Raw genomic sequence first — 26,785 nt, forward strand, 5'->3', positions numbered from 1 at the left:
GTAGGTATTGTTGCATAAAGTACCAAAGGCAGGAATGTTGCGGCCAGTGTCAGCTGAGGTTTGTTTGAAATTGATGTACTGGAACGTGTTCAAGATGTGGCTCTTCTTGGGTGTTATTAGGTGTTTGGGGCCTAGTACAAAACTCAGAGAATGATAAACTTTTTCGCTTCCCCCTGGAAGTGGGAACATGGCTTGTTTGGCATATTCAGAGCAAAATACAGAAGATGAGTAAATGGGGTCTAACAGAAAAAAAATAGAGATGGAGGCTTTCTAAACTGAAGACCCTTCATTTCCCTACTTCATCTCCCTGCTATGAGATTTTTATCCTCCTCATTCTTATAGAGGGGGTTGGAGGTGAAGGCATCATCTTCTGTAACTTCTTCAAGCTGAAAGGGGTTGTAGACTCTGTCTATTGGAGGCATAAAAATCCCAACCCATCTGATTAAATGAAAGTCTCCTATTTATAAGTTGTCGGTCTTAGAAGAATATATGAGGCCTCCTCACAGGAATAGGATATTTAGATTTGGAAGCCGCGCAGCAACAATAGCATCTACAGCAAAGGAAGATTCCTGTTGTAATTATTATTTGTAAAAAACAAGCCAGCTGGAGTAGGAACAGAAACAAAGACAATATTTCCAGAAGGCTAATGGGCATAGAGTATTAATAGGCCATATTTAGAATCAGTATATATATATATATTGAACATTAACTCTTTACCTAATTATAGTGGTTAAATTAAAGCAGCCCAGCCTCTTGTGACAAAGTATGGGGAGGCAGTTTGACCTTGATCACATCCTACAGACTGACAAGAGCATATCAAGCTTTCCTTATTTCTTCATGCATACAACTGCTTCTATCTGTAAATCATTCAGCCTCTGGATTATACAGAGGTTTATTCTTTCAAAGAGGCCTACTTGAGTAGACTTGTTTTATAATGTCCTTAAAGAGTGAACTAAAAGGTCTTTATTGTCTTTATCAAGCAGTAGAGTAGCTTGGTTCAAGTCTTGCCACACCCCAAGAGTTACATCAGGGGTGTCAAGGAGGATGGCCTGATATTTTCACAATCTCCCTCCAGTTAGCCATTGATGTCCTTTGGCCTCTAAAACTCATTGAACTTCATGTGGGGTCATTATATCCAGATGCTGTCCTAGAATAAGTGTATTAGCTTCTTCAACTAGCAAGGCAGTTGTAGCTTTTTCTTGCAAACATCCTGGCCACCCACCCTCTGCTACTGGGTCTAGCTGTTTGGAGAAGGAGACTACTTGACTGAGAACAGAGCCCAGCTTTTGGGCTAGGACACCCAAGTGATTCCTGTTCTATGCCCTATGTATAGGGTAAAGTAACATTGACCGAGGCAACTTCTTGCTAGATATGTTATTTTTTCCTGAGGCAAGGAAAAAAAGAGAGCAAAAATAAACTATTGGGACTTCATCAAGATAAAATTCTTCTGAACAGCCAAGGAAATAATCAACAAAATTCAAAGGTAACCTTCACAATGAGAGAAGATATTTGCAAATGACATACCTGATAAATGGTTAGTATCCAAAATGTGTAAAGAACTTACACAACTCAACACTCAAAAACACAAATAATCCAGTTAGAAAAAGGGCAGAAGACAGGCATAGACTTTTTTCTAAACCTCACAGATGACCTACTGACACATGAAGAGTTGTTCAACATCACTCATCATCAGGGTAATGCAGATCAAAACTACAATGACATGTCACCTCACATCAGTCAGAATGGCTAAAAATAACAACACAGGAATCAACACATGTTGTGAGGATGAGGAGAGAGGGAAACACTTTTCCACTGTTGGTTGGAATGAAAAGTGGCAAAGCCACTGTGGAAATCAGTGCGGAGGTTCAGGAGAAAGTTAAAAATAGTACTACCCTATGATAGATCTATCACACTACTAGGTATTTATGCAAAGGAGACAAAAGTACTGATTGGAAGGGACAAATGCACCCTGCTATTTATAGCAGCATTATCAACAATAACCATCTATGAAAATAGTCCAATTGTCCATTGACTGATGAATGGATAAAGAATGTATGTATAGACATACAATAGAATACTACTCAGCCATAATAACGAATGAAATTTTGCCATTTGCAACCATGTAAATACAGCTAAAGAGCATAATGCTAAGCCACATAAGTCAATCAGAGAAAGACAAATACCAAATGGTTTCACACATATTTAGAGCTTAATTTTTTGTGTTTAGTTATTTTTCTGCACTCTCAGTGCAGAGCCAGACATGGGGCTTGAACTCACAAACAGTGAGATCATGATCTGAGCTGAAAACAAGAGTTGGGCACCTAACTGACTGAACCACCCAAGTGCCCTACATATGTAGAATTTAAGAAACAAAATAGATGAAAATAGAGGGATGAAAAGAGAGAGGCCAACTGGGACACAGACTTTTAAGTATAGAGAACAAACTGATGTTTACTGGAGGGGAGGTGTGCAAGGGAATGTGTTAAATGGGTGATGGGTATTAAAGGGTGCACTAGTAGTGAGAGCACAGGGTGTTGTATGTAACTGATGAAACACTAAATTTTACATGTGAAACTCACATACACTGTATGTGAACCAACTGGAATTTATATAAAAACTTGGAAAAAACAAAGTTCTAGAACAAGAGCAGTACTTACTTTTTCTTTGATTTCTTTGAAGGCTTGGTGGCAGCTGTCATCCCATTCTAATGGAGCCAAATTGTTCCCCTGCATGTCTTTATAAAGGAGCCTAGCTGTGAGGCTAAACCCAGGGATCCAGATCCAGTGATGGCATACCATTCTAGAAGCATGTATGGATCCTTCTTCATGATGGCACCTTTCTTTATGGAATCCCTTCAGCTTCCTCACATCAAGAGGAATTTCTTTTATTTAAATTGTTCCATATATTTTATGATGAAAAACAAGGGAAAAGAAGTACATTCCCTACTTATCTGAAAGGGTTGTGAAAGGGAGGAGTGATATTGATATGAATTTTATTCTGAATTATCATACGATACACATATATTATTACCATTTTTTTAAATGTAGTCCCTTTTGTCAAGCACAGTGTGTATTCCTCAGACTGTCTGTTCAAGTGAGTATGCATTATGTTACATTTAAATATTTCTTTTGATCATGAAACAACACTACAGCCCTCTTTCAACCTAACTGAGTAAATTAAGCTGCGCTTATTAGTGCCATCTGGAAATGAAAAATCTACTGCACTTTTAGCCAACATTACTGTTCTGCAATTGTGGCCGTCTCCGGGGACAAATGGGCCAAAAACAAAAACAAACAAAAAACATAAAAATTTATCCCCTCTCTTCCTGACCACTTCCTCAACTTTTGTCTCCCCTACACAAAATGCCTGATTTGCTTACTCTTTGGTATCCTCAGCTAGTTTTGAGGCTTTTTTTTGGTCCAGTGTTTTAAATGCTTTAAATATGGGTTTAAAGTGTTTAATGCCACCATACTGGAACCACAAAATGAATGAGAGTTGATTTATTTATCTTTTAAATTTTTACTTATTTTTTTAAGTTTTTATTTTAATTCCAGTTAGATAACATATAGTGCTATATTAGTTTCAGGTGTACAATATAATAATTCAACACTTCCATACATCATCTGGTGATAAATGAGAGTTTAGACTCTAAGATATTATGGAACTTCCAGCAATCATTTCTGTTATTGAGGAAGCATTAACAATAGAAGAGTAGCAGCATTTAAGACCAATAACACAAGTATATATAGAGGGAATTTGAATAGAACTTAGATATTTATCCTTTATGGCCATTCTATTTAACCACAAACTGACTGGATAGAGTGTGAACCCCTGAAAAAGAGAACACAAAACTGATTCTGAAGAGCCAACCCCAGGACCTCGCTCTCTCCCTGTGATATAGTGGTATGAAAAGTTTGCAAATGGTGGCCTATTTCAGGAGAATAATAACAGGAAGTGTTGAATGATATTTGGATATGTATCAGATTTGTGTCAAGCATATGATGGTAGAATTTGGGAAAGTGTCTAATGTTGCAAAGTAAATCTATTTACTACATACAGATGTGGATTTCTTCCCTCCACTTCTCAACTGTTCACACTAAACCTATTCTCAATACCATTTCTTAAGAAACAACGGCAATATTTAAAGACCCCAAGAGTAGTACTAATGAAGTAGAAGCAACTGAGGCCATTGTGTTAGTGATCTATAGCCTTAAGAGTATCATGAGTAGGGCAGCAAGCAAATTCATCTTTGTTTTCTGATGTTACTGTAGACTTTGAACTCTACTCAGCAGCACTGAGTAGCACTGTAACTCTTTAGAATCTAACACCCATTTTTTGTGGTAAAAACCTCAGGGCTTATCACCAGTTTGTTGTATGATATACTGGTCAGTTACTGATTCTGAGTGAGTTACTGATTATTGCAACTCTGCTAATTGGTGAATCATTGGATCTCTTCATGGAAACTTAGCTTTGAACTCTTTCTCTCTCCATCCAGCAGCAACAATTATTCTTCTCACTGACATTGATACCAGAAGTTAACTCTTCTTTTTAACGAACTCCTTTTGGTGAGTAGTTTCAATCTTGATTGGGGGTGGACATTTTTTGGATTCTCTTTCTAGGTTCTTTGGCTGATATGGTAATTAAATTGGCATAAAACAGATTAATAGGTGAAAAACAAGTTTAATTACCTGTGTATGGCAGCACCATAAGACAGGTAAAGTCAGAGACAGTCCTGCAAGGGGAATACAATTGAGGCTTGTATACCCCTAAAGAGAAGGGATACAAGGGTTAGGAATTCAAAGAGGAGGAAGACAATTCACAGGAACATGTGAGGAGCACATACTGGGTAAACAGATATGTGTCCTGCCATGCAGTTGAGTCTTACTGACATAAAAATATATCTCTGGTAATAACGTTCTTCCTGGTACAGACTCCCTATGAAAATTGTTTTAAACTGTTAAGGAAAAGATAAAAAGCTTTCTGAGTTTCCTATGTCTGTGTTACTTCCTGCTCAAAACAACTACCTGCTAGAGCCATACATTTAGGGGTGATATACTCTGCTCCCCTTCACGTCTCTGAACTGTATTCATTATGCAGTCTCAGGTTTTGGTGATTTTTCTAAACACTACGCTAGATATATAAAGATATCAGCTCATATACATGCAACAAAAATATTCTGTGTCTCTCTTTCTATGATTGTCAATCAACTTAGCCATTATATGGTTCCAAAATATTTATTTAGAGGTTTAAGAACATAATGACACATAATGAATCATGACTCTAGTGTTTATACTAGGTTCTAATATAAGAGGAATGTAAAAGCTTAGAATTTATAGTATTGTAATATCTGAATGACAGATTAGTTCAGTTTGGGTTCCCTTGTACCAGTTTTTCTGATCACACTAAATTTTTCCATAAGGTCTAAACACTTTACTTCCCTAGAAAGAGACCATTGATGGTATGTCCCTTTGTGTCTTCTTGTTTTGTTACTTTATTTCCTGGTAACACAGCAAAATTAGAGGAGAAAGCGTGTCCTGTTATTATTATGTTCACACATCTCCACAGAAGATCCAGCAGCCGGAGACTCTTCTTCATCACATCTCCTTCTTCCCTGGTCTCCCTTGTAAGCGAAATCTTTTGGCCACAAGATTATTTTGATGTATTTCCCCCACTTTAAAGTATATACACATCCTCCGCCCCATTTCCCAAGGGATTGTAATTGCAATGTCACTTCCTTTAGATATGAGAGTCCTTTCTCCTTGGCCACCTGGTCAGAAAGGCAAATTCCCTTATTTGCAGTGTATTTCCTGGTACTCCTGCATATCAAGAATTAGACGCTGACAGATGTTTCAGTCAACTTCGACTGAGTGTGTATCACCTTCATTCTAATTGCACACCTGTTGTGTAATAGCTTCAACATTCTACACTGGGTAATGTTACATATGTCACATGCCACGGTTGCTTCCCATCCAATGTGCAGTCAGGTAGGGCTCAGATCAGGGCATATGCATCCCCCCTGAAGCCTTCTCTACCCATTTGTCTACACCAAGGAACATGTATGCCATTTGGTTCAGGGGAGCCGCTGGGCAGCAAGACCATGATGAATCTCCAACCCAGATGCATTTTTTACAATATTTCTCCCCAGGAACACAAAATAGAAGATACTGGTTTTTTCTACCTTTGTGAAAAGATGATAAGGAACCAACATTCACTCCCCAACATTCCTGTATCTTTCATACAAGTCTTTCATAACTTTTTATCTCACCATTAGAAGTCATTCTGTATTTTCCACATTTTTATTAGCAATGATCATTCCTCCATCTAAACTTAAGAACCAAATACGTATTTTTATTTCTTATTTTTTAAAGTTGACTTATTTATATTTAGACAGAGAGAGCATGAGCAGTGGATGGGGCAGATAGAGACAGGGAGAGAGAGAATCCCAACTCACACTGTCAGTTTACAGCCCAGCTTGACACCGGATCTCATGAACAGTGAGAACATGATCTGAGCTGAAATCTAGAGTCCCATGCTTAACTGGCCCAGCCACCCAGGCAACCCCGGCATATGTATTTTTAAATGTATTCTAAACTGACCTCCCTATCTTTACTAACAGTTGATACTTAACTACCTGGTTGTTGATTAAATTTTCATGTGGGAATCACATAAATTCTGTTAGGCATTTAAAAATTTGTTGCACCTCACGTCATATTTCTGGTTACATTTTAATAGCATCATGATGAAGTCATGCTTGTACAAAACATGTTTACTTGTTCTGATTGATTGCAATCAATGTTTGCTCTTTGATATTCCAAATGTCACCCTTTGGTCACTAGCAGTCCTCATTTTGATCTCTTTAAACCCTGAGTACCTCTTCTGATAGCAACATGATCTTGTTTACTTTATTAGAAGATCATAATGTTACAGGCTTGTTTTTACTTTTTTAAGACTTGGAACTGGTTGTACTAACGAGCCACTTCTTTATATGCAAGTTAATATTACAGCCCAATGTGGTATCAAGGTGTAAATTAGGTTTTTCCTCTTGAACACTAAGGATAGTACCGAAGATACTCCTTAAATAACTCTCGTGACAGAAGAACTCATCTCCTGTTTCTTCCTCCACCCTTCACTGTCTGGACCCCAACTTTCTTCCTTGTCTGTGAATTCATGTTGATGATTCCAACCAATTTTTACCTTTCAAAATTTCCTTTGTAAAGAGAGGCTAACAATTCTACGTATTCCAGTAAGAGTTGACTGTCAAAATATATTTTAAATATTATTTCCTTTTTTCTTCTTTTAAGCCATTTTTTAAATGTTTATTTATTTATTTATTCTTTTCTTTTTTTTTAATATATGAAATTTACTGTCAAATTGGTTTCCATACAACGCCCAGTGCTCATCCCAAAAGGTGCCCTCCTCAATACACATCACCCACCCTACCCTCCCTCCCACCCCCCATCAACCCTCAGTTTGTTCTCAGTTTTTAACAGTCTCTTATGCTTTGGCTCTCTCCCACTCTAACCTCTTTTTTTTTTTTTCCTTCCCCTCCCCCATGGGTTTCTATTACGTTTCTCAGGATCCACATAAGAGTGAAACCATATGGTATCTGTCTTTCTCTGTATGGCTTATTTCACTTAGCATCACACTCTCCAGTTCCATCCACATTGCTACAAAAGGCCATATTTCATTTTTTCTCATTGCCACGTAGTATTCCATTGTGTATATAAACCACAATTTCTTTATCCATTCATCAGTTGATGGACATTTAGGCTCTTTCCATAATTTGGCTATTGTTGAGAGTGCTGCTATAAACATCGGGGTACAAGTGCCCCTATGCATCAGTACTCCTGTATCCCTTGGATAAATTCCTAGCAGTGCTATTGCTGGGTCATAGGGTAGGTCTATTTTTAATTTTCTGAGGAACCTCCACACTGCTTTCCAGAGCGGCTGCACCAATTTGCATTCCCACCAACAGTGCAAGAGGGTTCCCGTTTCTCCACATCCTCGCCAGCATCTATAGTCTCCTGATTTCTTCATTTTGGCCACTCTGACTGGCGTGAGGTGATATCTGAGTGTGGTTTTGATTTGTATTTCCCTGATAAGAAGCGACGTTGAACATCTTTTCATGTGCCTGTTGGCCATCCGGATGTCTTCTTTAGAGAAGTGTCTATTCATGTTTTCTGCCCATTTCTTCACTGGGTTATTTGTGTTTCGGGTGTGGAGTTTGGTGAGCTCTTTATAGATTTTGGATACTAGCCCTTTGTCCAATATGTCATTTGCAAATATCTTTTCCCATTCCGTTGGTTGCCTTTTAGTTTTGTTGGTTGTTTCCTTTGCTGTGCAGAAGCTTTTTATCTTCATAAGGTCCCAGTAATTCACTTTTGCTTTTAATTCCCTGGCCTTTGGGGATGTGTCGAGTAAGAGATTGCTACGGCTGAGGTCAGAGAGGTCTTTTCCTGCTTTCTCCTCTAAGGTTTTGATGGTTTCCTGTCTCACATTCAGGTCCTTTATCCATTTTGAGTTTATTTTTGGGAATGGTGTGAGAAAGTGGTCTAGTTTCAACCTTCTGCATGTTGCTGTCCCGTTCTCCCAGCACCATTTGTTAAAGAGACTGTCTTTTTTCCATTGGATATTCTTTCCTGCTTTGTCAAAGATTAGTTGGCCATACGTTTGTGGGTCTATTTTTGGGGTTTCTATTCTATTCCATTGGTCTATGTGTCTGTTTTTGTGCCAATACCATGCTCTCTTGATGATTACAGCTTTGTAGTAGAGGCTAAAGTCTGGGATTGTGATGCCTCCTGGTTTGGTCTTCTTCTTCAAAATTACTTTGGCTATTCTGGGCCTTTTGTGGTTCCATATGAATTTTAGGATTGCTTGTTCTAGTTTCGAGAAGAATGCTGGTGCAATTTTGATTGGGATTGCATTGAATGTGTAGATAGCTTTGGGTAGTATTGACATTTTGACAATATTTATTCTTCCAATCCATGAGCAGGGAATGTCTTTCCATTTCTTTAAATCTTCTTCAATTACCTGCATAAGCTTTCTATAGTTTTCAGCATACAGATCTTTTACATCTTTGGTTAGATTTATTCCTAGGTATTTTATGCTTCTTGGTGCAATTGTGAATGGGATCAGTTTCTTTATTTGTCTTTCTGTTGCTTCATTGTTAGTGTATAAGAATGCAACTGATTTCTGTACATTGATTTTGTATCCTGCGACTTTGCTGAATTCATGTATCAGTTCTAGCAGACTTTTGGTGGAGTCTATCGGATTTTCCATGTATAATATCATGTCATCTGCAAAAAGGGAAAGCTTGACTTCATCTTTGCCAATTTGGATGCCTTTGATTTCCTTTTGTTGTCTGATTGCTGATGCTAGAACTTCCAGCACTATGTTAAACAACAGCGGTGAGAGTGGGCATCCCTGTCGTGTTCCTGATCTCAGGGAAAAAGCTCTCAGTTTTTCCCCGTTGAGGATGATGTTAGCTGTGGGCTTTTCATAAATGGCTTTTATGATCTTTAAGTATGTTCCTTCTATCCCGACTTTCTCAAGGGTTTTTATTAAGAAAGGGTGCTGGATTTTGTCAAAGGCCTTTTCTGCATCGATTGACAGGATCATATGGTTCTTACCTTTTCTTTTATTAATGTGATGTATCACGTTGATTGATTCGCGAATGTTGAACCAGCCCTGCATCCCAGGAATGAATCCCACTTGATCATGGTGAATAATTCTTTTTATATGCCATTGAATTCGATTTGCTAGTATCTTATTGAGAATTTTTGCATCCATATTCATCAGGGATATTGGCCTGTAGTTCTCTTTTTTTACTGGGTCTCTGTCTGGTTTAGGAATCAAAATGATACTGGCTTCATAGAATGAGTCTGGAAGTTTTCCTTCCCTTTCTATTTCTTGGAATAGCTTGAGAAGGATAGGTATTATCTCTGCTTTAAACGTCTGGTAGAACTCCCCTGGGAAGCCATCTGGTCCTGGACTCTTATTTGTTGGGAGAGTTTTGAAAACCGATTCAATTTCTTCGTTGGTTATGGGTCTGTTCAAGCTTTCTATTTCCTCCTGATTGAGGTTTGGAAGCGTGTGGATGTTAAGGAATTTGTCCATTTCTTCCAGGTTGTCCAATTTGTTGGCATATAATTTTTCATAGTATTCCCTGATAATTGTTTGTATCTCTGAGGGATTGGTTGTAATAATTCCATTTTCATTCATGATTTTATCTATTTGGGTCATCTCCCTTTTCTTTTTGAGAAGCCTGGCTAGAGGTTTGTCAATTTTGTTTATTTTTTCAAAAAACCAACTCTTGGTTTTGTTGATCTGCTCTACAGTTTTTTTAGATTCTATATTGTTTATTTCTGCTCTGATCTTTATTATTTCTCTTCTTCTGCTGGGTTTAGGCTGCCTTTGCTGTTCTGCTTCTATTTCCTTTAGGTGTGCTGTAAGATTTTGCATTTGGGATTTTTCTTGTTTCTTGAGATAGGCCTGGATTGCAATGTATTTTCCTCTCAGGACTGCCTTCGCTGCGTCCCAAAGCGTTTGGATTGTTGTATTTTCATTTTCGTTTGTTTCCATATATTTTTTAATTTCTTCTCTAATTGCCTGGTTGACCCACTCATTCGTTAGTAGGGTGTTCTTTAACCTCCATGCTTTTGGAGGTTTTCCAGACTTTTTCCTGTGGTTGATTTCAAGCTTCATAGCATTGTGGTCTGAAAGTATGCATGGTATAATTTCAATTCTTGTGAACTTATGAAGGGCTGTTTTGTGACCCAGTATGTGATCTATGTTGGAGAATGTTCCATGTGCACTCGAGAAGAAAGTATATTCTGTTGCTTTGGGATGCAGAATTCTAAATATATCTGTCAAGTCCATCTGATCCAATGTATCATTCAGGGCCCTTGTTTCTTTATTGACTGTGTGTCTAGATGATCTATCCATTTCTGTAAGTGGGGCGTTAAAGTCCCCTGCAATGACCACATTCTTATCAATAAGGTTGCTTAAATTTATGAGTAATTGTTTTATATATTTGGGGGCTCCGGTATTCGGTGCATAGACATTTATAATTGTTAGCTCTTCCTGATGGATAGACCCTGTAATTATTATATAATGCCCTTCTTCATCTCTTGTTACAGCCTTTAATTTAAAGTCTAAATTTAAATTTAGTTTGTCTGATATAAGTATGGCTACTCCAGCTTTCTTTTGGCTTCCAGTAGCATGATAAATAGTTCTCCATCCCCTCACTCTCAATCTAAAGGTGTCCTCAGATCTAAAATGAGTCTCTTGTAGACAGCAAATAGATGGGTCTTGTTTTTTGGTTTTTTTTTTTCAACGTTTTTTATTTATTTTTGGGACAGAGAGAGACAGAGCATGAACGGGGGAGGGGCAGAGAGAGAGGGAGACACAGAATCGAAAACAGGCTCCAGGCTCCGAGCCATCAGCTCAGAGCCTGACACGGGGCTCGAACTCACGGACCGCGAGATCGTGACCTGGCTGAAGTCGGACGCTTAACTGACTGCGCCACCCAGGCGCCCCGATGGGTCTTGTTTTTTTATCCATTCTGATACCCTATGTCTTTTGGTTGGCGCATTTAATCCATTTACATTCAGTGTTATTATAGAAAGATACGGGTTTAGAGTCATTGTGATGTCTGTATGTTTTATGCTTGTAGTGATGTCTCTGGTACTTTGTCTCACAGGATCCCCCTTAGGATCTCTTGTAGGGCTGGTTTCGTGGTGACAAATTCCTTCAGTTTTTGTTTGTTTGGGAAGACCTTTATCTCTCCTTCTATTCTAAATGACAGACTTGCTGGATAAAGGATTCTCGGCTGCATATTTTTTCTGTTTAGCACACTGAAGATATCGTGCCAAGCCTTTCTGGCCTGCCAGGTTTCAAAAGAGAGATCAGTCATGTCTTATAGGTCTCCCTTTATATGTGAGGGCACGTTTATCCCTTGCTGCTTTCAGAATTTTCTCTTTATCCTTGTATTTTGCCAGTTTCACTATGATATGTCATGCAGAAGATCGATTTGAGTTACGTCTGAAGGGAGTTCTCTGTGCCTCTTGGATTTCAATGCCTTTTTCCTTCCCCAGTTCAGGGAAGTTCTCAGCTATAATTTCTTCAAGTACCCCTTCAGCACCTTTCCCTCTCTGTTCCTCCTCTGGGATACCAATTATGCATATATTATTTCTTTTTAGTGTATCACTTAGTTCTCTAATATTCCCCTCATACTCCTGGATTTTTTTATCTCTCTTTCTCTCAGCTTCCTCTTTTTCCATAACTTTATCTTCTAGTTCACCTATTCTCTCCTCTGCCTCTTCAATCCGAGCTGTCGTGGTTTCCATTTTGTTTTGCATTTCGTTTAAAGCGCTTTTCAGCTCCTCGTGACTGTTTCTTAGTCCCTTGATCTCTGTAGCAAGAGATTCTCTGCTGTCCTCTACACTGTTTTCAAGCCCAGCGATTAATTTTATGACTATTATTCTAAATTCACTTTCTGTTATATTATTTAAATCCTTTTTGATCAGTTCATTAGCTGTTGTTATTTCCTGGAGATTCTTCTGAGGGGAATTCTTCCGTTTGGTCATTTTGGATAGTCCCTGGAGTGGTGAGGACCTGCAGGGCACTTCCCCTGTGCTGTGGTGTATAACTGGAGATGGTGGGCGGGGCCGCAGTCAGCCCTGATGTCTGCCCCCAGCCCACCGCTGGGGCCACAGTCAGACTGGTGTGTGCCTTCTCTTCCCCTCTCCTAGGGGCAGGATTCCCTGTGGGGTCGCGTGGCCCGTCTGGGCTACTTGCACACTGCCAGGCTTGTGGTGCTGGGGGTCTACTGGGGTGGGTAGGCAAGGTGCACGGGGGCAGGAGGGGTAGGCTTAGCTCGCTTCTCCTTAGGTGATCCACTTCAGGAGTGGCCCTGTGGCAGCGAGGGAGTCAGATCCGCTGCTGGAGGTTTGGCTCCGCAGGAGCACAGAGTTGGGTGTTTGCGAGGAGTGAGCAATTTCCCTGGCAGGAACTGGTTCCCTTTGGGATTTTGGCTGGGGGATGGGCGAGGGAGATGGCGTTGGCGAGCGCCTTTGTTCCCCGCCAAACTGAGATCTGTCGTCCAGGGGCTCAGCAACTCTCCCTCCCTTTGTCCTCCAGCCCTCCCACTTTCCGAGCACAGCTGTTAACTTATGACCTCCCAGATGCTAAGTCCTGCTTGCTGTCGGAACACACTCCGTCCGTCCCCTCTGCTTTTGCAAGCCAGACTCGGCGGCTCTGCTTGGCCAGCAGGCTGCTCCTCCGCCCCGGCTCCCTCCCACCAGTCTGTGCAGCGCGCACAGCCTCTCTGCCCTTCCTACCCTCTTCCGTGGGCCTCTCGTCTGCGCTTGGCTCCGGAGACTCCGTTCTGCTAGTCTTCTGGTGGTTTTCTGGGTTATTTAGGCAGGTGTAGGTGGAATCTAAGTGATCAGCAGGACGCGCGGTGAGCCCAGCGTCCTCCTACGCCGCCATCTTCCTGCTATCCTTCCTATTTCATTCATACTAGGCATCAAAAACAAACAAAAAATCTTAGTAACTTTCACTAGGGAAGCGAAAGACCTTTACAGTGAAAACTACAAGACTTTGCTGAAAGAAATCAAAGACATAAGCAAACAGAAAGACAGCTCATGTTTGTGGATTCGAAGAATTAATTTCATTAAATATCCATACTACCCAAAGCTATTGCACTCCAGTTCAACTTCTCCCTCTGCCCAGAATACTTGCCTTCACTCCATCATGTGTTATCCCTGAAGGCACTTCCTGGTCTGCATGCAAATCTCAGTCTGTTTCCTGTAAGATCAAAAGCAACACACAGATGCTCACTCTCACCTTTCCTGTGGTACTAGAAGTCTTAACTAGAGTCATTAGTCAAGATGTAGAAATAAAAGGCATCCAAGTCATAAAAGCAGAAGTTAAATAGTCACTCTTTACAGAAGATAGGATTTTATAAAGAGAACATCCTAAAGAATCAATCATAAAAGTGTTGAGACTAATCAACAATCAGTAAAGTTACAGGATACAAAATCAATATACAGAAATCAGTTTAATTCCTTTACAGTAAAAATAAAACATTTGAAAAATAAAGAAATAAGGAAAAATATCTCATTCATAGTAGTATCAAAAACGATAAAATCTTAGTAAATTTAACCAGGGAAATAAAAGACCTGTACAATGAAAAGTACAAGACTTTGCTGAAAGAAATCAAAGAAGACATAAACAAATGGAAAGACATCTTGTGTTTCTGGATAAGAATTAATTTCATTAAAGGTCCATACTACCCACAGGCAGCTACATTTTCAACGTAATATTCATCAAAATAGCAAAAACATGTGTCACAGAAATAAACAATCCTAAAATTTATGTTTCAATGTTTAACTGTGATATGTGTAGTTTAGACCTATTCATATTTATCTTACTTATTAGTTGAGCTTCATGGATGTGTAAATTACTATTTTTCATCAAAATTGAGAAGTTCTTGGCCACAATTACTCCGAAGATTTTTTTCTGCTCTTTTTCTCTCCTTCTGTTACATATGTTGCTATGCTTGATATATTCTACAGTTCCCTGAGGCTATGTTCAGTTTTCTTCATTCTTTGTTTTTCTGTTCATTTCATTCTTTTCTCTATTGATCTGTCCTCATGTTCCATGATTCTTTTTTTATCTGTCAGGTCAAACTTGTAGTTTAGATCTAGTGACTCACAAATGAATGTATTTTTTTATAGCTGTTTTCTTTGCTAATCCAGCATGTGGGTCCATTCAGAGACAGTTTTTATTAATTGCTCTTTTTTTTTACTGAATATTTGTTACACTTTCCTATTTTTTGGAACATGGTACTTTTTGTGGAAAATGGAAATTTTCTGATAATACATTCTCTGGATTTTGATCTTGTTCAAGAAGCGGTTGTTCTGCTTTTTTGTATTGTTTTATTTATTATTTATTTATTTATTTATATAGTGATTTACTAGAGTGAATTCTTATGAATTAGAATGTTTATCCTTTATGTCTATTCTGTTTAAACCACAAACTTACTGGACAGAGTGCGGAGCCCATGAAAAACAGGTCACAAAACTGTACTTGAAGAGCGAACCCCAGGACCCATCATTCCCCCTGATACAATGCTATGAAGTCCTTGCCAACAGTGACTAAACTGAGGGGGATAATGGCAGATAAATGGTGGTTGGAGCATATCATGAGTATTACACTTGTGTCAAGCATATAGTAGAATTGGAGAAAGTGTGGGGCACGTAGGTGGCTCAGTCGGTTAAGCTCCCAACTTCAGCTCAGGTCATGATCTCGTGGTTCGTGAGTTTGAGCCCCGCACTGGCCTCTGTGCTGACAGCTCAGAACCTGGAGCCTGCTTCAGATTCTGTCTCCCTCTCTCTCTGCTCCTCCCCCACTCACACTCTGTCTCTTTCCCAAAAATAAATATTTAAAAAATCAAAAAAAAAAAAAAAAGAATTGGGGAAAGTGCTTAATCCTTCAAAGCTTTGTATTTACTCCTTGTAGATATGGATTTCTCCTCTCAACTTCTCAGTTGTTCACATACACATATTCTCATTTCTGTTTGATAAGAAACAACACAAAGACTTAAGACACCAATAGTAGTGCCATTGATGTAGAAACAACTTAATAATTATACTCCTTATCTATGGGAATTAGAGAATCATGAGTGGGACAACAAATAAATACATCCATATTTTCTGGTATAATTCAAAAGCAGAGACTTTGATCCCTGCCCAATAGGTCTGAATAGCACCCAGCTGCTTGAACCATTTACCATCCATTACTTGTGGGAAACGTATCGATGATTTTCACTAGATTATTGGATAATCTACTGCTCAATATCAGCCTAATCCCTCCCTCTCAATGAGTTCCTGATTATAGGAGCTTTGCTAACTGTTGAATCCTTAAATCTCCTCCTGGAAAATTTAGTCTTTATCTGTGTCCTTCTCCATCAGCAGCAACAGAATTATTCCTCCCACTAACTTTTATTTCAGAAGTTAACTCTTCATTTCGAAGAACTAGTATAGTGAGTTTATTCTTTACTGAGAGTGAAAATCTTTTCCTTTCTCCATTCTAGGTTCTTTGGATGGTCTAATAAATAAAATGACATAAAACAGATTAACAGGAGACAAATTTAATTATATATGTATGGGAGCCCTGCAAAGGCATACAGAGTCCAAAACAATATGACAATTGAGGCTTATATACCATCCTAAGAAGGATGGGGTAAAAGAGTAGGGAATTCAAAAAGGGGGAAGACAATTCACAGGAAGTTGAGAAGAGCTCACTTTTGGTTAACAGATGTTTGTCCTGCCATGTGGTTGGAGTTTTTCAGAAATAAAAAGTTATATGTGGGAGTAGCTCTCTTCATGATAAAGGCACCCTCATCTAGATTCTTTTAAGAACTTAAGGAAAATACAAAAAAGATTCTGTGTCTGCTCATTCTTAATTGCCTTCAGCTAAAAAAATTCATATGCAAAATTGGTACTTTTAGAGGTGACATAGTATGCTTCCTTTCTCCTGTCTGAACTGTACAAATCAAAAAAAAACTTCTAATGTTTATTTATTTTTGAGAGAGAGAGAGAGAGAGAGAGAGAGCATGAGTGGGGGAGGGGCAGAGAGAGATGGAGACACAGAATCTGAAGCAGGCTCCAGGCTCTGAGCTGTCAACCCAGAGCCCAATGCGGGGCTCGGACCCACGAACTATGAAATCATGACCTGGGCTGAAGTTGGATGCTTAGCTGACTGAGCCACCCAGGCGCCCCTGAACTGTACTATTTATGCAGTTTCAGATATTTGGCAAAGTTCTAAACACTAGGCTAATTGTATGTAAGCTATCAGTTCTTATGTATGAAACAAAAATATACTGCAACTCTTTGCTTAGACTTTCAATAAACTGAACCACTATATTATTTTAAATATTTATTTAGAGATTTAGGAACATATACTAAAAGAAAGATATAATTTGCCATGATAGTAATTATACTAGGATCTAATATAAGCAGAATATATGATGATATAATTATGTTTACTTTATGAAATGATCAAGATGTTACAGGCTCATAGTTCTAGTTTTGGTCCCAAGATATGGAATTGGCTACTCTTAGGGAGCCACTGCTTCTTAACACTGGGGGTTAATATTAGAACCAATGGGTATGGAGGTATAAATTGGGTTGTTTCTTTGAACACAAGAGGGCAAAGAAGAGATGCCTTAAATAACTCTAGTGACAGAATAACTTATCTCCTCTCTGTTCCTCCATCCTTGCCTGTCTGGTCCCCGACTTCCTTCCTTAGATGTGAATTTATGTTGATGATTGCAACTAATTTTCAGCTTTCATAAGTCTCCTTTGTAAATAGACACTATCAATCCCAGTTTTTCCAGTAACAGTGTGACTATAAAAATATATTTCTAAACAATCACTTATTTCCCTTTTTCCTTTAATGACTCTTGGCCCAGGCTTCCTGGAATTGCTTTTGAATTGTGTGAGTCTGAAGTTCTTCTTTTGTCAGCCTTCCAATGACCAACTATTATGGGAAATAGAAAAAAAGTACACTGGAAGTACCCCCAAGTCAACTAAAACCTCAGAGTTCATAAGTATCAAAATAAGATTTTCTCATAAGGCTACTGACTGATAATTATGAAAGGCAAAATATATCCATCAATGATGAGTCACAAAGTTTAATTTGCACTATCTACATATGATCCATAATTTGAATGTTTTCTTTCACACTTTGTGCCGTTGTTCACATGGTCATTATTGACAATTTAACTGCTCACACGCAATTTATCAGGCATCCTGGAATACATTCATGTCTGTTAGCTCATACTTGTACCTTCTCAATTACTCTAAACAAGTTGCAAGTTAGGAAACAAAACAAAGTTTAAATTACAAGTTACCAAAAACCTTATGAATAGATAACTCATACCCAGAAAGTATATAAAGAAAACTTCTATAAACATGCTAAAAGCTAAAATATTGTACTTCAGTTCCAGGGATGAAAAACCCAGCTGTATATGGAGTGGCAAGAGACAAATGTTTCTAAAACCTATTCAAGTCAAGTTTGTATATTCGTTTTTACTGTTTATATAGATATACATATATATTATGTATGATTTCTGATTAAGAGCATTTTTTTTGCAATTATATAATTAGTTTTTAATTATTTTTCCTGTGGTTACAAAAATGGAGCACACACACATAAAATTAAGACCCATCCCATGAACAACTGGCTCCTGGCATTGGACCAAACTCCACACATCTCAAATCCAGGATAGTAGCTTTGAGAGCCTGCTGGTTATCAGTGTTTGTGGAGAAAACAAGAAATCAATTTCTTCTCTTAGTATATGACCAACAACTGAAGATACAGAAGGGAAGATAACATAAAATTTTACTAAATTTCTTTCAAATATTTTTTTCTGTCTTAGCAGGCAACTGAAATATGGAAGACATAGACTCATTTTTATTCAAATTTAAAGGATATTATTTTCTCCGCCCAGGACTTGATATAGGCTTTCTAGAAACATTAAATGATTTTGAAATCAGAGAAGATGATGTCTTCATAGTCACATACCCCAAATCTGGTGAGTTCTGTATTCTAATAGCTAATGTAAGAATAAAATGATAACTTTTTATAATATGGTAACTCAGTCTTTTTACCAATATTATATAGAGACATATACACTTAATCTATTAGATAGTATAGAGTTAAATGAATTTTGTATCCTATGAAATAATGTCTTTTATAGTGTAGCTATAACTTTTTTTTTTGGTCAAGGAAATGGAAAAAATGTTGAAGTAGATAAATTGAAGATGGCCTGTCAAACACTAAATTGCTGAAGTGGGCTGGAAAACAATGTAGGAATATTTACCATTTAGGTAGCTGCTTCAGACATCATCAAGATAAAAAACTTCTGCACAGTGAAGGAAACAATCAGCAAAACTAAAAGGCAACCAACAGAATGGGAGAAGATATTTGCAAATGACATATCAGATAAAGGGTTAGTATCCAAAATCTATAAAGAATTTATCAAACTCAACACCCAAAAAAACAAATAATCTAGTGAAGAGATGGGCAAAAGACATGAATAGACACTTCTCCAAAGAAGACATCCAGATGGCCAACTGACACATGATAAGATGCTCAATATCACTCATCATCAGGGAAATACAAATCAAAACCACAATGAGGTACCACCTCACATCGGTCAAAGTGGCTAACATTAACAACTCAGACAACAACAGTTGTTGGCAAGGATGCGGAGAAAGAGGATCTTTTTTGCACTGCTGGTAGGAATGCAAACTGGTACAGCCACTCTGGAAAACAGTATGGAGGATCCTCAAAAAATTGAAAATAGAACTACCCTATGACCCAGCAATAGCACTACTAGGTATTTATCCAAGGGATACAGGTATGCTGTTTCGAAGGGGCACATGCACCCCCATGTTTATAGCAGCACTATCAACAATAGCCAAAGTATGGAAAGAGCCCAAATGTCCACTGATGGATAAATGGATAAAGAAGATGTGGTATATACATACAATGGAGTATTACTCGGCAATCAAAAAGAATGAAATCTTGCCATTTGCAACTATGTGGGTGGAACTAGAGGGTATTACGCTAAGAGAAATTAGTCAGTCAGAGAAAGACAAATATCATGTGATTTCACTCATATGAGGACTTAAACACACAGAACAGATGAACACAAGGGAAGGGAAGCAAAAGTAATATAAAAATAGGATGGGGGACAAACCATAAGAGACTTTTTAAAAAATTTTTTAAACACTTATTTCTTTTTCTTTTTCTTTTTTTTAATATATGAAATTTATTGTCAAATTGGTTTCCATACAACATCCAGTGCTCATCCCAAAAGATGCCCTCTTCAATGCCCATCACCTACCCTCCTCTCCCTCCCACCCCCCATCAACCCTCAGTTTGTTTTCAGTTTTTAAGAGTTCATAAGAGACTCTTAAATATGGAGAACAAACAGAGGATTGCTGGAGGGGTTGTTGGAGGGGGGATGGGCTAAATGGGTAAGGGGCATTAAGGAGTCCACCCCTGAAATCATTGTTGCACTATAAGCTAACTAACTTGGATGTAAATTAAATAAATTAAAATATTTTAAAAAGTAATGCTTGGAAATATGGATCACTATATGCAGAAAATACAGCTGTATCCCTAACACCACATAAAAGAGTGAACCCCAAGTGTACTAAGACAGTAATATTAAAGATAAAACTATATAATGATTTATATTATAAAAACAGAAGAAAATCACTGTGACTTAGGAATGGTAAAAAAAACTTATTAAACAAATGTCCAAAGAAGAAAATACAGGTGTCTTTCTGGGGTTAAGGTGCTGGAATAGTAGGAGGACCCATGGTTGCCTCATTTTTTGAACACAGCTAGATAAATATCAAATTATTCTGAATACCCAGGAAATTGTTCTGAGGACTGAGTGAACAAATTGCACAAAAGGGGGAGAAAAGAGGCCACATCATGTAAGGTAGGAGATGTGGAGACACGATTTGGGCAAGAAAAGTACTGCTGCTACTGCAGAGGGGAGGGAACCCTGATCAGAGAGAGAGAGAGAGAGAGAGAGAGGGAGAGGGAGAGAGATAGAGAGAGAGGGGAGGGAGAAGGGCAGGGTGCAGGGCATTGCACAAGAAAACACTTCCCCAAAGCCACTGACAGGCAAAATGAGATGAGCTGATTATCACAAGTTTTTATAAGGTGCAGAGCTCAAAGTCTAAAGTTGCAGAAGTCCTCATCATCACCAGGGTGGATCCTGGTAGGTGTAGAAGTACTCCTGTGGAGAAGAAAGGCAGAGGCCCAGAAGAGGGAAAGCTTGGTGTGAGGATCCCCCAGATTTTACTGGGAGAGACAGTTACCCTTCATGGAGTACATTTGAGAGGCGGTGCTGCCTTTCAGGAGACAAAAGAGCCTGCAGGTGTGATTGCATTGCTCTTTCACTAAAATGTAAGCAGGGACAGTTGTTGAGGATGGCTTCTTGATGTGCTTTACCATACACTCCAAGCCCCTGTGGCTTTGTGAAACTGCCCTTCTGGAACAAACCAGCACCAGCCCGGTGTGAGACCCTCCCCCAGAGGATCAGCAGGGATCCACACTGCACCTGGTACCTAAAATTTAGAGCTTTAAAACCCAGTCCCTGCATGAAATAAAACACAGAGCACTGCACTGCTGGGTGGGTAGATGGCTGAGACATAGACAGGATGAAGGCAGAGATTTGAGGGATGTCTGGGACAATGAAGGGAGATAGCTTGCTCTTCTGTGAGGGCTTCTGGAACAGCTTTGGGCATGAATTTCCCTCTCCAGGGAGGATAAAGCTAGCTGACGCAATTTTTGTCCCCACTCATCAACACAGACAGACTACAATGAGCAGCACAGCACCTGCAGTGGAAGCTTGAGCTGCTTACACAAAGACCAACTGCCTGAAGCCTGCAGGTGCTTCTGTATGAGGGCAAGTGTGCCTGAGAGCCAGAGTGGCAGCAGACCTCTTCCCCAGAAGACCAGCACAAATCCCCATATGCACCAAATCTACCCATTATAGAGTGCTGCAAAGCTTCAGATCTAGTGGAAATTGGAGCTAGCCTCTTTTAACAAGCAGACCAAAACATATCTACTTAAAACTCTCTACACACTGGACAAGATCGAAACACTCACACTTCAGGTAAACTGAAATTCTGCAGATGAATGACCGAGGGAAAGAGCAGTCAAAATACAACAGCAGAGTGCACACAGTATACAGCAGAAACATTTCTTGAAATGCCAGTCCTTGGTCACTATATGACCTCTTATTTACAAAACAATTACTCTCAGGAGCAAGAAAGATAACTGGCTTTTCTAAGTTACAGAAGACAGATACCTAGACAAAATGCCAACACAGAGGAATTCATCTCAAAAGAAAGAACAAGTGAAAGTCATGGCGGCCAAAGATCTAATCGAAACAGATATAAATAATATGGCTGATCCAGAATTTAAAACAATAATCATAAGAATACTGGGCTTGAGAAAAGCATAGAAAGCACCAGGGAGTCCCTTACTGCAGAGATAAAAGACCTACAAACTGGTCAAGCTGAAATATAAACTGCTATAACCAAGATGTGAAACTGATTGGATGTAATGACCATAGGAGGGAAGAAGCAGAGGAATTAATATGTGATATAGAAGATAACTATGGGAAATAATGAAGCTGAGAAGAAGAGGAAAAGGAAAATATTGGATTATAAATATAGACATAAGAAACCCAGGGACTCTACAATGTGTAAGGAGTCTCAGAAGAAGAAGAAGAAGAAGAAGAAGAAGAGAGAAAAGGGGGCAGAAGTTTTATTTGAGCAAATTATAGCTGAAACTTCCCTAATCTAGACAAGGAAACAGACATCCAAATCCAGGAGACATAGAGAACTCCCAGAAAAATCAACAAAAGCAGCCCAACACCAAGACATATCATACTAAAATTTGCAAAATACAATGATAAGAAAGCAATCCTAAAAGAAACAAGGGAAAAGAAATCCCTATCTTACAAGAAAATTAGGATAGCAGCAGACTTAGCCACAGAAAGTTGGCAGGCCAGAAGGGAGTGGCATGATATAGTCAAAGTGCTGAATGGGAAAAAATATGCAGCCAAGAATATTCTATTCATCAAGGTTATCATTCAGAATAGAAAGAGAGATAAAGAGTTTCCCAACAAAATCTCAAAGAGTTCATGACCACTAAACCAGCTCTGCAAGAAATATTAAAGGTGACTCTTTGAGTAATTAAGAAAGACCAAAAACAACAAAGACTGAAAGGAACAGAGAAAATCTCCAGAAAAAACAAGTAATAAAATGGATGAAATTCATATCTATTAATAATCACTCTAAATTTAAATTGACTAAGTCCTCCAATCAAAAGAAATAGGGTGTTCGAATGGGTAAAAATAAAACAAAACAAAACAAAACAAAACAAGACCTATCTATATGCTGCCTACAAGAGACTCATTTAAGATGTAAGACATCTGCAGATGAAAGTGGGGGGAAGGAAAACCATTTATCATGCAAGCCAATGTCAAAAGAAAGCCAGAGTAGCAATATTTATATCAGAAACACTAGATTTTCAACCAAGACTGTAACAAGAGATGAAGAAGGGTTCTAGGTCCCAATTAAGAAGTCTATCCAATGAGGACATCTAACAATTTTAAATATTGATGCCTCCAACTTGAGAGCACTCAAGTATACAAAACAATGAATAACAAGCGTAAAGGAACTCATTGATAATAATACAATAATGGTAGGGGGTTTTAATACTCTACTTATATCAGTGGACATATCATCTATGCAGAAAATCAAGAAGGAAACAATGGCTTTGAATGACATACTGGGCTGGATGGATTTAACAGATATATTCAGAACATTTCACCCTAAAGAAGTAGAGTACACATTCTTTTCAAGTGCAAGTGGGACAATCTCCAGAATAGATCACATACTAGATCACAAATCAGTCTTCAACAAGTACAAAAAGATTAAGATCATAATATGCATAATATCAGACAATACTATGAAACTTGAGGCCAACCACAAGAAAAAATTTGGAAAGACCTCAAATTCATTGAGGTTAAAGGTAATCCTACTAAAGCATTAATGGGTCAGTCAGTACATTAAAGAAGAAATTGGAAAAAATACATGGAAGCCAATGAAAATGAAAACACAAAGGACTAAATTTGGAGTGCAGCAAAAGCATACATAAGAAGGGATATATAACAAGAACCTCAATATATAAATACATCCAGCAACCATGAAAAATCTCAAATATTCAACCTAAGTTTATACCTAACGGAGCTGGAAAAAGGACAAGAAATAAAGCCTAAAACTATCAGAAGAGGGGAAATAATAAAAATTTGAGTAGAAATATATGATATAGAAAGAAACAAATATTTGAAATTCAATGAATGTGATATACTACAGAAATAAAATAAAAAATAAGAACAATATGATCCTCTCAGTAGATGCAGGAAAAAGTATTTTACCAAGTACAACATCCATTCATGATAAAAACCCACAACAAAGTAGGGATCGAGGGAACATACTCAACATCATAAAGGGCATATATAAAAGACCCAGAGATAACAACATCCTCAATGGGAAGAAACTGAGAGCTTTACTGCTATGGTCAAGAAGAAGACAGGGATGCCCACTGTCACACTTGTTATGTGCCATAGTACTAGAAGTCCTAGCTTCAGCAATCAGACAGCAGAAAGAAATAAAATATATTCAATTTGGCAAGAGAGTGGTCAAACTTTCACTATTCACCAATGGCATGATACTGTATGTAGAAAACACAAAACTCTTTACCAAAAATTTTCTAGAACTGATACATAAATTCAGGAAAGTCACAAGATACAAAATCAACATAGAAAGAAGTTTCACTTCTTTACAACAAAAATGAATCAGCAGAAAGAAAAATCAGCATTACACTTACAAAGGCATAAAAACTCATAAGATACCTAGGAATAACCTAACCAAATATCTATATTCTAAAAATTTTAGAACACTTCTGAAAGAAATTTAAGACAACATAAAGAAATGGAAAAATTTCCATGCTCATGGATTGAAAGAACAAATATTGTTAAAATGTCTTTACTACCCAATTTACTTTACTACTTCAATTCCTCTCAAAATAACACCAGCATTTTTCACAGAGCTACAACAAACTTAAAAACATACAAAAAATTTGTATGGAACCACAAAATTTCCTGAAGAGTCAAAGCAATTTTGAAAAAGAGAAACAAAGCTGGAGACATCACAGTTACAGACATCAAGTTATATTACAAAGCTGTAATGATCAAGGTAGTATGGTACTGGCAGAAGAACACACAGAGAGATCAGTGAAGCAGAACAGAAAACCCAGAAATGGACCCACAACTATATGGTCAATCTTTGACAAAGCAGGAAAGAATATCCAGTGTAAAAAAAAATACTGACTCTTTATCAAATGGTTTTGGGAAAACTGGAAAGGAACAAGCAGATAAATGAAACTGGACTACTTTCTTATACCATACACAAAAATGAATTCAAAATGCATCAAAGACTTAAATATGAGACAGGACCATCAAAATCCTAGAGGACAACACAGGCAACAACCTCTTTGACCCTCAGCAGTAGCAACTTCCTACCACACACATCAGCAGAGGCAAGGAAAACAAAAGCAAACGTGAACTATTGCGACTTCATCAAAATAAAAACTTCTGCATAGTGAAGGAAACAAACAACAAAACTAAAAGGCAGCCTATGGAATGGGAGAAGGTATTTGCAAATGACACATCTGATAAAGGGTTAGTATCCAAAATCTATAAAGAACTTATCAAACTCAACACTTAAAAAAAACAAATAATCCAGTGAGGAAAGTAGCAGAAGACAGGAATATTTTTTTTTCCAAAAACATCCAGATGGCTAACAGACACATGAAAAGATACTCAATATTAATCATCATCAGTGAAATACAAATCAAAACCACAGTGAGATACCACCTGACACCTGCTAAATTGGCTAAAATTCACAGTGCAGGAAACAATAGATGGTGGACAAAGATGCAGAGAAAGAGGAACCCTCTTACACTGTTGGTGGGTATGCAAACTGGTGTAGACACTGTGGAAACAATATGGAGGTTCCTGAAAAAGTTAAAAATAGAACTACCCTATAACCCAGCAATTGTACTACTAGTATTTACCCAAAGGATACAAAAATACTGATTCAAAGGGGCACATGCATGCCAATGTTTATACTAGCATTTTCAACAATAGCCAAATTATGGAAAGAGCCAAATGCCCATAGACTGATGAACGGATAAAGAAGATGTGTTTTATACATACAATGGAGTATTACTCAACCATCAAAAAGAATGAAATCTTGCCATTTGCCACAATGTGGTTGGAGCTAGAGTGTATTATGCTAAGTGAAATAAGCCAGTCAGAGAGAGACAAATACCATATGATTTCATTCACACATGGAATTTAGTAAATAAAACAGATGAGCACATGGCGGGGGTGAGAATAGAGGGAAACGAACCACAAGAGACCTTAATGATAGAGAACAAACTGAGGATTTATGGAGGGAGGTGTGTGGGAAATGGGGTAGATGGGTGATGGGCATTAAAAAGGGCACTTGTGGGGCGCCTGGGTGGCGCAGTCGGTTAAGCGTCCGACTTCAGCCAGGTGACGATCTCGCGGTCCGTGAGTTCGAGCCCCGCGTCAGGCTCTGGGCTGACGGCTCGGAGCCTGGAGCCTGTTTCTGATTCTGTGTCTCCCTCTCTCTCTCTGCCCCTCCCCCGTTCATGCTCTGTCTCTCTCTGCCCCAAAAATAAATAAAAAAACGTTGAAAAAAAAAAAAATTAAAAAGGGCACTTGTGGTGATGAACACTGGCTGTTATTTGTAATTCATAAATCAATAACTTCTACTCCTGAAACAAATATTACTCTATGTTAAAAGATTAGAATTGAAATAAAAAAACTTGAAACAAAAAATAAAATACAGGCAAAACTTTAAACTTTAATAAATTCAATTACATCAAAGTTAAGCAGTTTGGGTTTTGCTTCACTAAGGATCATTTGGGCAAAGTTAATAGGTGACAGAAAGAATATACATGCTATGTCTACAATGAAAAAATATTTTTTATCTACCATATATTAGAACTACAAATCAAGTGTGGGGCAGCAATCTGAAAATAAAAAGAGTCAAAGAAATAATCTGAAAATTTACAGAAGAAAACC

The 26,785-nt window shown here is 38.2% G+C and overlaps 1 protein-coding gene across 6 annotated transcripts in view; it reads left to right on the plus strand.

Moving 5' to 3' along the window:
• Positions 1-4,285: 4,285 nt before the first annotated feature.
• Positions 4,286-26,785, plus strand: part of LOC125938838 (amine sulfotransferase-like) — a 38,860-nt gene continuing 16,360 nt past the window's right edge. The window contains exons 1-4 of one of the 6 annotated variants that reach the window (XM_049654229.1): positions 4,286-4,403; positions 4,496-4,565; positions 5,511-5,623; positions 18,452-18,604. In XM_049654229.1, coding sequence (XP_049510186.1) covers positions 18,463-18,604 — 142 coding nt within the window. In that variant the 5' untranslated portion in view covers positions 4,286-4,403; positions 4,496-4,565; positions 5,511-5,623; positions 18,452-18,462. The other 5 variants (XM_049654226.1, XM_049654224.1, XM_049654228.1 and 2 more) reach the window with 5 other exon arrangements.

Source organism: Panthera uncia (assembly GCF_023721935.1).
Source record: "Panthera uncia isolate 11264 chromosome B2 unlocalized genomic scaffold, Puncia_PCG_1.0 HiC_scaffold_24, whole genome shotgun sequence".
Classification (NCBI taxonomy): Eukaryota; Metazoa; Chordata; class Mammalia; order Carnivora; family Felidae; genus Panthera; species Panthera uncia.